The sequence below is a fragment of the Siniperca chuatsi genome, linkage group LG2 (assembly GCF_020085105.1).
Source record: "Siniperca chuatsi isolate FFG_IHB_CAS linkage group LG2, ASM2008510v1, whole genome shotgun sequence".
Taxonomy (NCBI): Eukaryota; Metazoa; Chordata; class Actinopteri; order Centrarchiformes; family Sinipercidae; genus Siniperca; species Siniperca chuatsi.
In genome coordinates, this window is record NC_058043.1 from 22,586,643 (window position 1) to 22,599,912 (window position 13,270).

General features: G+C 40.6%; 1 protein-coding gene across 5 annotated transcripts in view; it reads left to right on the plus strand.

The window, feature by feature from the left end:
* LOC122868685 (MICOS complex subunit mic25a-like) overlaps positions 1–13,270 on the plus strand; it is a 61,644-nt gene that overhangs the window by 31,281 nt on the left and 17,093 nt on the right. For 3 of the 5 annotated variants that reach the window (XM_044180925.1, XM_044180892.1, XM_044180907.1), the window contains 2 exons: positions 11,756–11,891; positions 12,088–12,172. In XM_044180925.1, coding sequence (XP_044036860.1) covers positions 11,756–11,891; positions 12,088–12,123 — 172 coding nt within the window. In that variant the 3' untranslated portion in view covers positions 12,124–12,172. The remainder of the gene's footprint in view (positions 1–11,755; positions 11,892–12,087; positions 12,173–13,270) is intronic. The other 2 variants (XM_044180899.1, XM_044180916.1) reach the window with 1 other exon arrangement.

A 13,270-nucleotide genomic window follows, 5' to 3' on the forward strand; every position in this document is an offset into this window, starting at 1 on the left:
AAGGCAGGATTTCACAAGAAGCGGAGGTGCTCCTCTGGGATGGAGTTCAGAGTTCAGACCTCACCTGCTGTCCAAAAGCATGTCAGTTTCATTCAACACTGAACCACCACTATACTGGCACTGCCACAGTGTGTGGGCCTTGCCAATTTACGCCCCTCTATAACACCCATTCTCACCCTTTTTTGGAAGGAGAGAGAGCTAAAGAGCTCTGTGAATCCAGTTTAGTCCCTTTTCCCACATGCATGACAATGATTATCACAAAACATATGAAAGATGACTAATTAATTCAAATCTTTTTTTCAACTATTATTCTCACATGCTCATTCCTCACCTTTTGGTTTTCATTAATACATAAAGCCTTTGCTTTTCTCCCCTTGTTCTTATGTCTTACTGTGCACCTTTTAAAACCTTAACTTCAGTTAAAATGAAACACCCCCAAGACAAAACCTGTGAAAGTCATAATGTAGGAGCCACCTATTTTCAACATTAAATGTATCCAAGCCACATGAGATCCACCTGGAACACAACAGAACTGATGAACAGTAATAATTTAATATTGGTTTGATTAGTAAGTTTTACATTGATATTTTGCAGCATTAGTTTATCGCTTTGCATGATTAGGCTTTGTGAGTTAAGGTGCTGTAGCTTGAAAAGGCAACCTTCAAATCTGTCCAAGGACATTAGCCGCATGGCATCCTCCTCTCTATTATTTGAACTGTCATACAAAGGAAAAATATAAAACATAGCTGTCCTAGAAGTAAATGTATGAAGGTTATCATTAAGTCAGTATTGTAGTAGCACACAGTCTAGTGCATTCTTTGGAAACAGCACAAGGAAAAAGTAGATGCTTGGTCTTTTTGCTAGCTTTGGACTGTATGATGGGCAGTGACCTCATCCTCAACACTGCCATCTTCATGCACCTGGTCCATTGAATTTAACAGCATACAATTTCAAGTCCAAAATTTTGTCCAAATGATTACATTAACAAGGATTTGCTATTGTCCGTAGCTGCATGGAAGAGGTTAGAAGATCAATTCTGCACGAGTTTGCCGAAAGAACAGCATTTTGTCCTGCCACAATGTGTTGCTCATTATTTTTTAAGTGCACATGCTCACACACACACACACACACTGGTGCGCACACACACTCGTGCACACAAACTTTCACTCCCCTTTTTCCCTTTCTATCTCTGCCACACATACAGGCACACTTTGTATTCAGGCAGCCATGTGCTCGTCATGTTCTGTCAGCATTTGGGCAGCATTTCATTGTGCCGTGGTCACGCTGTCATTTCACACTACACTGACCACACAGTAATTATTCTATTTACCCACTGCTGAAGGAAGGGGGAGCAGTGGAGGGCTTCAGCACAGTCCAATACATCATATAGCTAAAGTATGTCTTTTTCTTCTGTCTTTGTATGTCTCTTGTGTCTCTGTCACCAGTTCTGCCTATGAATCTCTCTCTTATTGTCTAATTTTTCTAATTCTAAAATAATTCATCTATTTCACTTGATTGTTATTTCTCTGCCCATGGTTGTAACTTTGTCTGCCTTTTATTTATTGTCCTTAGCCTCTTTTTCTTGGGACTTCCATCTTCTTCTGTCTTCATGATTTTTGTGGGTATGAGAAACAAGAGGAGCTTGAGCTTAAAGTCAGGTGGAGAAAAAAAAGATATATTATTTTCCTGCTTTAGTGGAACACATCTGCTTCTTGTGTCGTTTGGATTCTTTCCTCTTCTTCCTCTGGATAGTTTTGGTTGTATTGGTTGTATTGTTGCACCTGACCTGCACATCTGCACATAGATAGATGTACAGGCCAACTAAGGAGTGCAAGAGTCAGGACTTTGAGTTTCTTCAATATTCCTGTGACTATGGAGAGATCATTTAAGGAACGACGAATCGCTGAAAAAAGAAATACAATACATACAGATTAAGGAGAGAAGTGGGAGAGATTGTTTTGCTGATCAGACTCAGCCAGAGCACATCATTTAGTGGTGGAGAAGGTGATGCAAGTTTTCAGTACTGATGAAGATGTTGACTGATGGCTTTTCTGCATGGAGTGGTTAAGGCCAACAGCTTCACCATGAGGAAAACTAGAGGAAGAAGTTGTGACTGAGCAACATTGACCAAAGCAGTATTGGAATAGAAGAACCAGCAGCAGCAAAATGCATGGTGCCTTCTGATGTGCAAGATTAGACCATATAGGTATGAAGGTGCAGATCTCTTTATAATAATTTTAATAATAATTTGATAAAAGCAAGCATGGCTAGCTGGTAGAGAAAGTGTATGAAAATCACATACCCCTATAACCCTATTTGGGGAGACGGAAATCGGGTACAGTGCTCTTGATTTTGCTATAAGGGGCACTACCATTACAAGTCATTTCCAGTTGTTTATTGACAGTTACTGTAGTTTCCTAGCTGTGATTCCAGGACCAGCCTCAAATAGTTTGAGTGCAAAAGTTTCGGCTAAAAGCTGCCTCTCACACCTGAGGAGGGTACTTTGTTTATAGCAGGGCACAAAGTTGGAAGCCCCCTGGGATATTGCCTCTCTTTTCCTACATTGGACAGGTCACACTCTAAAATATTCTTCTCGAGTAGGGAGATAGTGAGGTAAAATGTTATCTAGTGCCATTTTCTACTTGCCTTGCCCAACTACATGGGGAATTTTAGAGAAGTTCATCCATTAGCCTTGCCATGGGGTATCAGACTACCCATATTCCCCAAAAATACCTCACCTAAGAGCCCCAACACATTGCAGCTGAGCTTACCTTAAGATCTAAGAATCCATTAATCCTCTTAAAAAAAACCTTGTTACCCTCAAAGTGTTAGCAAAGACAGAACCTGAGTGAACCTCAGGTAGATGTCTGTGTGAGGATTCACCATGAAGTAACTACTGACAGTTTGTGGTTAAAAGCCTACTTTCATGTGGGTTTGTTATGTCTACTTTATTCTGTATGTGTGTCTATACTTGTGTGTATGTGGGTAGCATGTCCAATTAGTGAAACAGACAGGTAGCTAACTGTAAGGATCTCTGTGCCCCATAAAGTAGTAGACTGCTAGTCATTATGTGAGACAAGACCTGTCTGCTCTGTGGTCCAACAAAGATTTACCATTAAGACAGAAGGCTGCAGTCACTTACACACTCTGTCTCTGTTACTGCCTCTGTGTACCGCTCTTTGACTGCCTCTATGCAGTATATATTAAGAAACACACACAAACACTCCTACATACAGTTACAGATAGGTCAGTTTTGGTCTGTACAGTTACAGTAGATAGGTGAGAAGACTACTTTCCATCCACAATTGTAAATTCACCACAGCACTGGCTGATATGTCACATTTTTCACTGCTGCATTAAACAACAGATTTTCATATTTTAATCAAGACACCACCTTTTATTATGTTGATGTGAACAGTTGTGTATATAAGAATCAGATTAAGTCTATTTGCCATTAAAGTAAAAATACAAGACTTGGCTGCAGCTGTTTTAAGTGCTAGCGGTCTGCACAGGTCCACTTATTTCTTAGTAACCGAGGTCCAACCCAAGACAGAGTGTGCAGTGCAGCGAATTTTATGTCCTGTTACTCTTATTTGACCTTTGCTGTTCGCTAATTGGTGGCCCATCATACTGCTGCCAGTGTTTGCATTCTCTATTTGAGTCTGTCCAGGCCAACCACATTTTGGATCGGGTCTACTTAGTCCTATTTTGGATTGGGTCTGACTTTCTGTGCCCTTTGGGATCGGGTTTTATGTCCTTTGGGGTCAATTAGGTTTTCCATGGGTTGGTTTTGGAAGGTTTTTTGCCTCTTTTTATTTGACAGTCACAGTGTGGAGAGACAGGAAACATGGGAATCAAACTGCGGATGTTGCAGTTGCAGGGCACCTCACCTGTGAAGGGATCTAATAGAAACATACAATTTCATGTAGTGATAGATTTACATATTGACACAAAGGACAAGAGCAACAGGACCTCACATATATAGTAAAACAAAGGGACAGCACAGGATAAGCAATATTTAAAATACAGTAGAATACCTAACACTCATTTAACCAAGCAGTGTAACCTGTAGCAGGTTGTAGGGCTTTATTACATGGCTTTGTTGAATATTCTGATTGATCAATTACGGCATTCTACAGTCTGTTATTTCTGAAGAGCACACAGCTGCTATGAATAACAGACTGTTGCTATGGACACAGTTCTGATTGTAGACGCTCGAGTCCAATCATATCAATCTGCAGAAAAAAGTCCTGTGGCAAAAAAAAACAATCAATTAAATCAGTATTTGGTGTCAAATTATTGATTTCTTTATTAGGTATCCATGTAATAAGCGGGATAATGTACAGTGAGCCGGTCATTATTGCAAAATGAACCCCAAAAGTGTGATACAGGACCCCGACGCTAGCCGTACATTACTCCTTGTGTACCAAATAGTTTGAATCTCGGAAACTTCATTCATAATGTTGACTTTCGAAATATTCAAAACATTCGAATGCTGCACAGCTTTCTTTTTTTTTTTTTGCATGTCTTTTCATTCTGTTTAAACCTGGTATTTCTGCACAGTTGCAGATAAAGATTAGGCTGCACTAATATTATTAGTATTATACTATTTGTAGAATTAGATTCCAGTGGTGGCTGCATAGGATTGTTTCCAACTCATGTGATCCAAACATTTCCAATAACTAAATAAGTGTTGTAAAGTCCAAAAGTCAAAATTTATTGAAAGAAGATAGATGTAATAATTTCCACAATTCACAACATGTTTTATTTAACAAAATATTCTGCTTCAATCCATATTTGTTGGCATTTAACCTTTCAAAAACAACATTTTCACTGCGGTCAAAAACTGCGGTTTGCTCTCCCTCTTGCCGCACACAAAGGGAGGCATGCACCTGTATTAACAGAGCAGTCGATCAGCAATCTAACAGCACCATAAATTATATTTATATAACCGCTATAACAAAAAAATATATTTCAGCTTATTTCAGCAATTCGTTACCAAAAAAAGATCATATTATGCATCTGCATTCGCTTGGCGCGCCATCAAGAATATATAAAAAGACTAACTCATTTAATCCGATGAATCACTTTATTCAAATTGAGGATTTTTTTTTTAGGTTGATGATGTCGTAAAATATGACTTTTCGAAGCCTCTATTGAGGTTTTTTCGTAAATGTAAAAAAAATGCCATTCGGTACAGCCCTAGCAGGTTATATGTAATACAGTCTCCTCCATGAGAGCCAAAGTAAGAGATTGTGATAACAGTATATTTTATTGTGCAAAAACAATGTGTTCCGATATTGTATTACTCTTTGTGCTCTTTGGATTTGAAAGCTACACTGTTTTTTCAAAAGAAATGTGAAGTTCTTTAAAGAAAAGGACCTCACAAATTAAATGACACAAAACTGGAATTGAAATTGTTGATGATAAAAAGGCTAGCGATGGAAGGTGATAGCAGCGAAACGCCCCAAAGAGCATGTCTCACCCCACATCACTTACAACTCGAGTGAGTTGTCCAACCGCAAGGTCTCCTGATTGAAAAGTTATCAGCGATGAGATGTCACACACAACACACGTGCACATGTGCCCCTTATCTTGTTCTCGCATGTCACCTGTTTTAATGAAACACTCTCCTTATCCCCTCCCATCTCTCTCTCCCTATATTCCCACAAAGTGAGTTTGGTGGGGATCAATCAGCCAGGCTAACAGAGTGCGAATTGTTCTCCTACATTCCTATCTCCCTTCAGCACTTCAGCTGTCAGTGTATGAAGATACGGGCAGAGTTCTGTCTGTCTTCAGTCCATGGCTTCAAGTTGTTTTTGATTGCTATTCCCATTTGAGACGGAGGCTCTTGGTGGAGTTGAGATTAAACTTAGCGAAGTTTCTGGGTGTTGTAATATTGTGACATGTGAGTTTAGGATTTAAGTGTGCTGCATCACTTAGCAAAGGTAGGATAAGTGATTATTATGACTACCAGAATAATCTTAGCTTCTGAGACCTTCACAGGCTTTATGAACTAAATCTGTAGTTCTGATTTCATGTGATTCTGAAAGTAAGATTTCTGCCAGTTGAAATATAATGTTGTGAATGTTATCCTCGTGGCAGTATCATAAAAGCTTTACAAAGCCTCTAACAATACAAGATGCATGCTCTGTCATTCCTTTTGATCTCTCCCCAGCCATGACATCTTTGATCCTCTCTTCTCTTCCCCTCCACTCAGCGTAATATTAAAAACCAAAAGTACAATGCCATGGCTGCTGCTTTAAAGGAACCCAAATCCTTGTCATCATACATTAATAACCGCTCACACACCACATACACACACCAACACAAACACCAACACCAACTTAGACACAGAGAGAATAATAAAATGCTACGCCTTTACGATCTCCCCTTTTACTTCTTATTTCTTTATTCCCCAATGTCACGCTTTGCAGCAGCACAGAACTCAAGCTCTCTTCATAAAAACCACACACTGCCAAGGTGAGACAAAAAATAATGAGAAACTTTAACTATTTCAGCCTAATCTTTCTCCCCCAACTCTGCATGTATTTATGCAAAACGTCATAGGCAGAAAGCAATTGGGGTGTTGTTTTGCTTCTTCTCCCTGCAAAAGTTAGCTATCAAACTAGCTGGGGCGGCTAATGTTTTTCTAATAGGAGCTCACCTCTAATTTCAGTCAAACGAGGCAGTTGGTGCAGATTAGCAGAGGCAATTTTCTGCTTCAGATTCCATTATTAAAACACTCGTGCTATCAGAAAGTTTCTCTTGTTGAATTGAGAAAACTTTTTTTTATTGTTTAAAAAGAAAAACTTGGATTAATACCTTGAGGCTATTGTTGCTGTTATCTCCTACTCTTAGGGAGTGATTCAGAATGCCGACCAGCTGTCAGAGTGCAAAATCAAACATCAACCAGTCGTAAAATTTTAATCTTGTGATTGGCAACTGATTTTAAATTTACCAACACAACACCATCCCCATTTTCAGTGCAACAATACAAATTCTCTGTTTTCAGGAGCTGACCATGACAAACCCTCTCCTTTCAATATAATGTGGACATGATGTCCCTTTTAATTTGAATGAGAGCCATTCAGCCCTATGTCCTATATCCCATATCATAAGGCTATTAAGTATTTTAATAATAACTCAAGCCAACATCTCAAATGAATGTATCCAGCTTGCTTTAACATGACTGAAACTCTGTTCGTCCACTTATTAATTTGAACTAGTGAATTATATTGACCCTGATAGCACCTTATCAGTGTCCCAACTAATGACTGTTCAACTAACATTACGCAAAGAGCACTAATATTCAGCTGTCATCCTGAGCACCGAGTGGCGTGACACCATGCAATGTGGCAGATGTAAAATGCAGATTGAGATGGTTGCCATGGGTTACTGTTTGTCCATGCAAGCTGCAAGGGTTATTTGTCATTTAATACATCACTGTCATGTTCTGTTTCTCTCTCTTTCTCTGTCTGTCTCTCTCTTTCGCTCTCTCAGGTTGCGTTCACTTCTCTTTTCATGAATATTCTCTCCACCAGTGAATTATTTAATCCTGTCGCTCCACCCTCCACTGCACACGCAAGCACACGCAGACAGACACACTCAGACTACACAATACACATACCAGTGCAGAGACATTTCTCCCACAGTCTTCTGTGTGTACAGTTTATCTCATGCACACACATACACGTGCAGTGCATTTACAAAGCACAGTTCACACATGCACGCACATAAATGTATTGTGTGTATTTGTCAGTGAAGGCAGGGTCTACGGTGCTCATTCATATGTGAAGGATGTATGATTCTGTAATTGCTTTGAGGGATGGCAAAAGGGCAGTTCTGTGTCTGTGCATGTGCGGATGCATGATTACATATGTGAATGTCAGGTGGTCAGCTTCCCAAAATAAATAGGCATGTCCCATCATGTTAAATGAAGCCATGCATCTCTTTATCAAATGGAACACTATATCAATACTTTCATGACAACTGGTCAAACTCTGTCTGTGGATGAAGATCATGTGGTATGATAGAAAGCCCTATAACATCTTAATGGACCTTGAGGTAATATTGTTTTGTCAACACTATTCTATTCTTTTCTGTTCTATTCCATTTTTTTCTATTCTGGTTAGTTATATTCTGTTGCTAGTGGACTGAGTGTGAATGTGTATGAGAGGTTGAACAGGATGCAGTGCTGTGAATAATAACTTGTGTCTTTCTGTGTATGTGTGTGTGTGTGTGTGCATGTACATATCCATATCCCAATCCTTCCAGTTACGAGTTCTGTCACAACAGCAGGTAAATTACTACAGGCAACAGAGCACTCAAGGATTACCCTCATGTAGGATTAGCATTCTCTACCTGTATGTGTGTGTGTGTGTGTGTGTGTGTTTGTAGGTGTGGATATGATTGTGTGCTTTTGTCTACACACATGTACTGTATGTGTAAGTAAGATAAAAAAAAGAAGAGAAAGTTTGACTTTGACTCCTAAGCTGCTTTGTCAATGCATAATTCATCTCTCTCCACTGGCTGCACCTTGAAGCCTTTGAAACTATCTTAGCTGCTCCAACTGCAACCAAAACAAACCATAAACAATCTCAAGTGTTTTTATTTTCTTTCGCTCTTCATAAGATTTAATGACACAAAACAGAAATTGTTAGGGCTGCTGTTACTGTTGTTTCAGTTTAGCCTAACTTCAAGGAGTTGTTTTTTACATGCGCAAACCTGATGTTGAAATTTCAATTTGGCAATCACAGTTGAATTTAACAACTATTTTGGTAGTTAGTCCTATGATTCAGTTTCTCAAAGCAATAGGGACTGACATTGTATCTTTTTCATTCGTGTTAGAGACTGAAACTGTAGGTTTATACTGTAGCTGCACTTAAGATAATGTTATCTTGAGATAGCATAGTGATAGTAATATTTTACAGCTTTACAGTGCTATATCTAAACAACCTTTACAACCTTGGTCCTAGCTTCAGGGCTGTTTACACTCCTAGTAAGGCCACGTCTGATCTCAGCTCGAAGTTTGTTAGTAAAAAGTTATCATAATCAAATGCGAATGATGCAAGCTATGACATTAGGACCCAGGTTGTAAAATCAGAATCAGAATCAGAAATACTTTATTGATCCCCGAGGGGAAACTCATTATAGCTGCTCACTATCAAGTCAGTGCACACAGGAATAAAAGTACTAAGGAAATCAAAATATAATACAGCTAAGATAAATTAAGTACAAAGTGGATATAACTATAAAAGCTAGAATAAGTGTAAGTACAAAAGTGGATTTACATGTTGATAAGTATGTACGATATAATACAATGTAATAATATAAGTAATAATAGTGCAATAATGAGTACTGTCAAGTTAAGTGTAGCAGATTAACCAGATTATTAGACAGTGGATATTGCACAGCAGTAATACAAGTATGAATAAATATCAATAAACAGGGAATATTAAACAGAAAGCAGAGTACATTGCACAGAAGTATTAAACAGAGAATATTGCACAATATGCAATTATTGCAGTGATGTTAGAGGGAGGAGTTAAAGAGTTTGATGGCCACACTGACCCCCTGGATGGAAACCTGGGTCACTGGTGCCTTGGCCCTTTGTAGATCTACAACCAGCTCCTTTGACTTTGTTGCATTGAGCTGCAGATGGTTCTCTTCACACCATGAGGCAAAGTTCCCCACCACAGCCCTGTACTCAGCCTCATCACCACCGCTGATACATCCCACCACAGCAGAGTCATCTGAAAGCTTCTGAAGGTGGCAGGACTCTATGTGGTAGCTGAAGTCTGTGGTGTACATGGTGAAGAGGAAGGGAGAGAGGACAGTCCCCTGAAGGGCCCCAGTGTTGCTGACCATGCTGTCCAACACACAGTGCTATAGACGCACGTGCTGTGTTCTGCCAGTCAGGTAGTCAACAATCCAGGACACGAGGGGGGCATCCACCTGCATCGCTGCCAGCTTCTCACCCAGAAGGTGAGATGGTGTTGAAAGTACTGGAGAAGTAAAAAACATGATCCTCACCGTGCTTGCCAGCTTGTCCAGGTGGGTGTAGATGCGGTTCAGCAGGAAGATGATGGCGTCCTCAACTCCCAGCCAGGGCTGGTAGGCGAACTGAAGGAGGTTCAGGAGGGGTCTGACCATGGGCCGCAGCTGTTCCAGCACCAGTCTCTCCAGGGTCTTCATTATGTGGGGGGGTCAGTGCCACCGGTCTGTAGTCTTTGGAGCCACTGGGACGCTGCGTCTTCGGCACAGGAACAAGGCAAGATGTCTTCCACAGAACAGGGACCATTTGAAGACTCAGGCTCAGGTTGAAGACATGGTCTCCACATAGCTGGGGGGCACAGGCTTTTAGCACCCCGGGGCAAACGCCATCGGGGCCTGCAGCCTTGTTTGTGTGGAGTTTCATCAGCTGTCCTCTCACCTGGTCAGCAGTCAGGCACACAGCAGAGGTTACAGGCGGGGGAAGGGGGGAGTCATCAGTCTGGAGAGGGCTGTTAGCCTGAGAGCCTGTTGAGGGGGGAATAGGACTCTCCCAGGAAGATGGAGAAGTGGGGAGCAGTGGATCTCAGAGGAGTCTGAGAGCAGACAGCAGCTGAGTTTCCGCTTTCCGCTCCCGGTGTGATCCCTGTTGGCCCGAACAATCTGAAAGCCGTCGATGGAAATGTTATGACCCGGGATATCCTGGTGTAGCCATGTCTCTGAGAAGCACATCAAACTACACCCACGGAACTCTGTCTGACTCCGGGCTAACAATGATAGCTCGTCCATTTTATTCGCCAGTGATCTCACGTTGCCCATGACGAGAGAAGGCAAACACGGCTTAAATCTCTTGTTCTTAAGTCTCTTTTGTCTGGACCCCTCTCTCTTCCCTCGCTGCTTCGTTCCACCTCTGCATCCTCTGTGTGCCCTCTTCCAGATCTCAGTGGGGACATCGGTTGTCCTGGGTGCCATGCTGCTCAGCTTCAGCGTGATCAGCTGTTCCCTGGTGTAAACAATGCGGTCAAGGAGCTGTTCTGCAGCGGTGCCTGACTGAGTAGGAGGAGAAAAAGTTTCACAGCGAAAAAAACCCCCAAAACACTCTCTATTCTCATTTCATAAAGAGCGTAGTTTAAATTATACTTACACAAAAGTTACTCAAGTTTTAAAGAAAAAGGAAAGGTAAAAGTTGGAAAAAGTAAGACAACGAGACAGAGCAACAGCAACAGGCAGCATGCACGTTGGCGCATGCGCACTATCTTATAAAAAAAGATGTTCTGTCATGTTCCCATGTTATATTTTAGTAAAAAGGATAATTTGTCACTTTTAGTTCAGAAAAAGTGTCCTATAGCATTAATCTGAATGATATTTCAATAAGGAAGGTGAAACATAAAAATTATTTGACCCATGCTCTGTTTACTCTTCCCATCTTACTGAATACTTTGCACTGTTTTTCTTTGTCTTTTTTGTCATTTTCCCTTATTTTATAAACAAATACAAACAAAAGCAAGACATGAAATAGAGTTCAGTATCTGACAATAAAACAACAGTGGAGAATACTAATCAATCAGTCATTTCTGGTTGATGTTTTCGTCAATACTGAACAACTGATGCAGCACTACACCTGGTACAAGACAAACCCCTGTTGATGATGATAATTGTAGCCTAGAGATTTGAGCAAGTACAGTAAGTGAAGACATTCTCAGCTGGCAGTGATGTGTTATAATCTCACTGACCCTCCTCTCTGCCCTCTGTTTCTGTGTAGACCTCGGCAGACTGCGTCTCTGTGCACTGAGCTGCAGGCCAAGGTGTTCCAGTGCTACACAGAAAATCCACAGCAGACCCTGCACTGCTCCAGCCTGGCCAAACAGTACATGACCTGTGTCCAGCAAGCCAAGAAGGTAGGAAAATAGTGTTGTTGTTTTTTTGGATAGGATATTTGTGTGAAGGTTTGTTTGTGTGTGTGTGTGTGTCAGTCTGTTGTAATATGTTCTCTACTTTGAATCAATTTCCCACTCCCTTTGCGTAACACACTTGGCCAGAGCACTTGGAGTCGCTCCCATTTCTTTAAAGATACTTTTTTTTATTTGCTTCCAGCTTTTTAAAGAAGACAGAAGGATAGCAGTTAATTAGTCAGACCTGGAAGGAGCTCGACAGTGACACTGACAGTGGAACAAAAAAGGTGAAGAGACAAATAATCCTTTCAATACCAAATCAGTTAACTTCTGAGGATTGTAATCTGCATGTTGGTTACTTTGACACTTCAAATAAGAAGCTAAATCAATGAGACATGCTTATTGCGCGGATTTATAAGTCATCAGGCATGCACTGTGTTTTGGAACTTTCTGATAGGAAGATTACACTGTTATTAGTGTATTAAAATCAGTTTTGGCATTCAGCTCTTTGAAATGCATTCTGCTTTCTGCTGATGCTTTCGCAAATAGTGTTCAGACCCTACGCTTATCTACAAAGTGCTTATTTTACCCTATTTCTCCATCAAAAAACAATAATGAATGGGGCAATTTGCACATTATTATCGTGACAAAACGCATTGATATGGCTCCAAAGTAGATAAAAGGCACTAAACAGCAATTGGTGAATTTGGCAGTTTAAACGGTCGATAAAAGCAAGGCAAAGGCTCACAATAAAACCAATCAGTCTTTTTAAACTGGTTCAAAAGATCCATTTGTCAGTGGGATGGGGGCTTTGGGGGAAAAACAGTGTATATGTATTTGTACGTGAGTCGGTTTGTTGGGGGGGTTTTGTGAGCATGTGTTGTATAAATTCAGATTGTGAGACTAAGAGTAAAGGCAAGCTGTTTTTCTCTTTTTTTGAGGCACGCGTTTAATTCAGATTCAATCAGGCATGCCCTTGACAGAGTGAGTGTGAATGAGAGTCAGAGAAAGAAAGAGAGAGAGAAAGCACTGAAGAGACAGAAAGAGTAAAAGGGCAAATGAATGAAAAAGAAAGCTTCTGTCTGTATCGAACGTATCAACACTACGCCCATCCCTCTGTGAGTGAAAGTGTTGTGGGCTGAAAACCAGAACAGGCTTAGACCCCACACTGTCCTCTGAAGATAAATGAAAAGTTCTTAACTTCTACCCTGGTGGAAGAAGGTGGATTTGACTGATGTTGATAAATGAGGTCTACTCCGTTTCAGACAGTGATTTAGAGGCCAAACATTACTGTGCTCGATTGTAGACTTGGAAGGGAGGATAAAAGTGATTGTTTTAGGTCTCTGTTTGTGAACTGTTGGATGACACTGAACTGTATTCACATG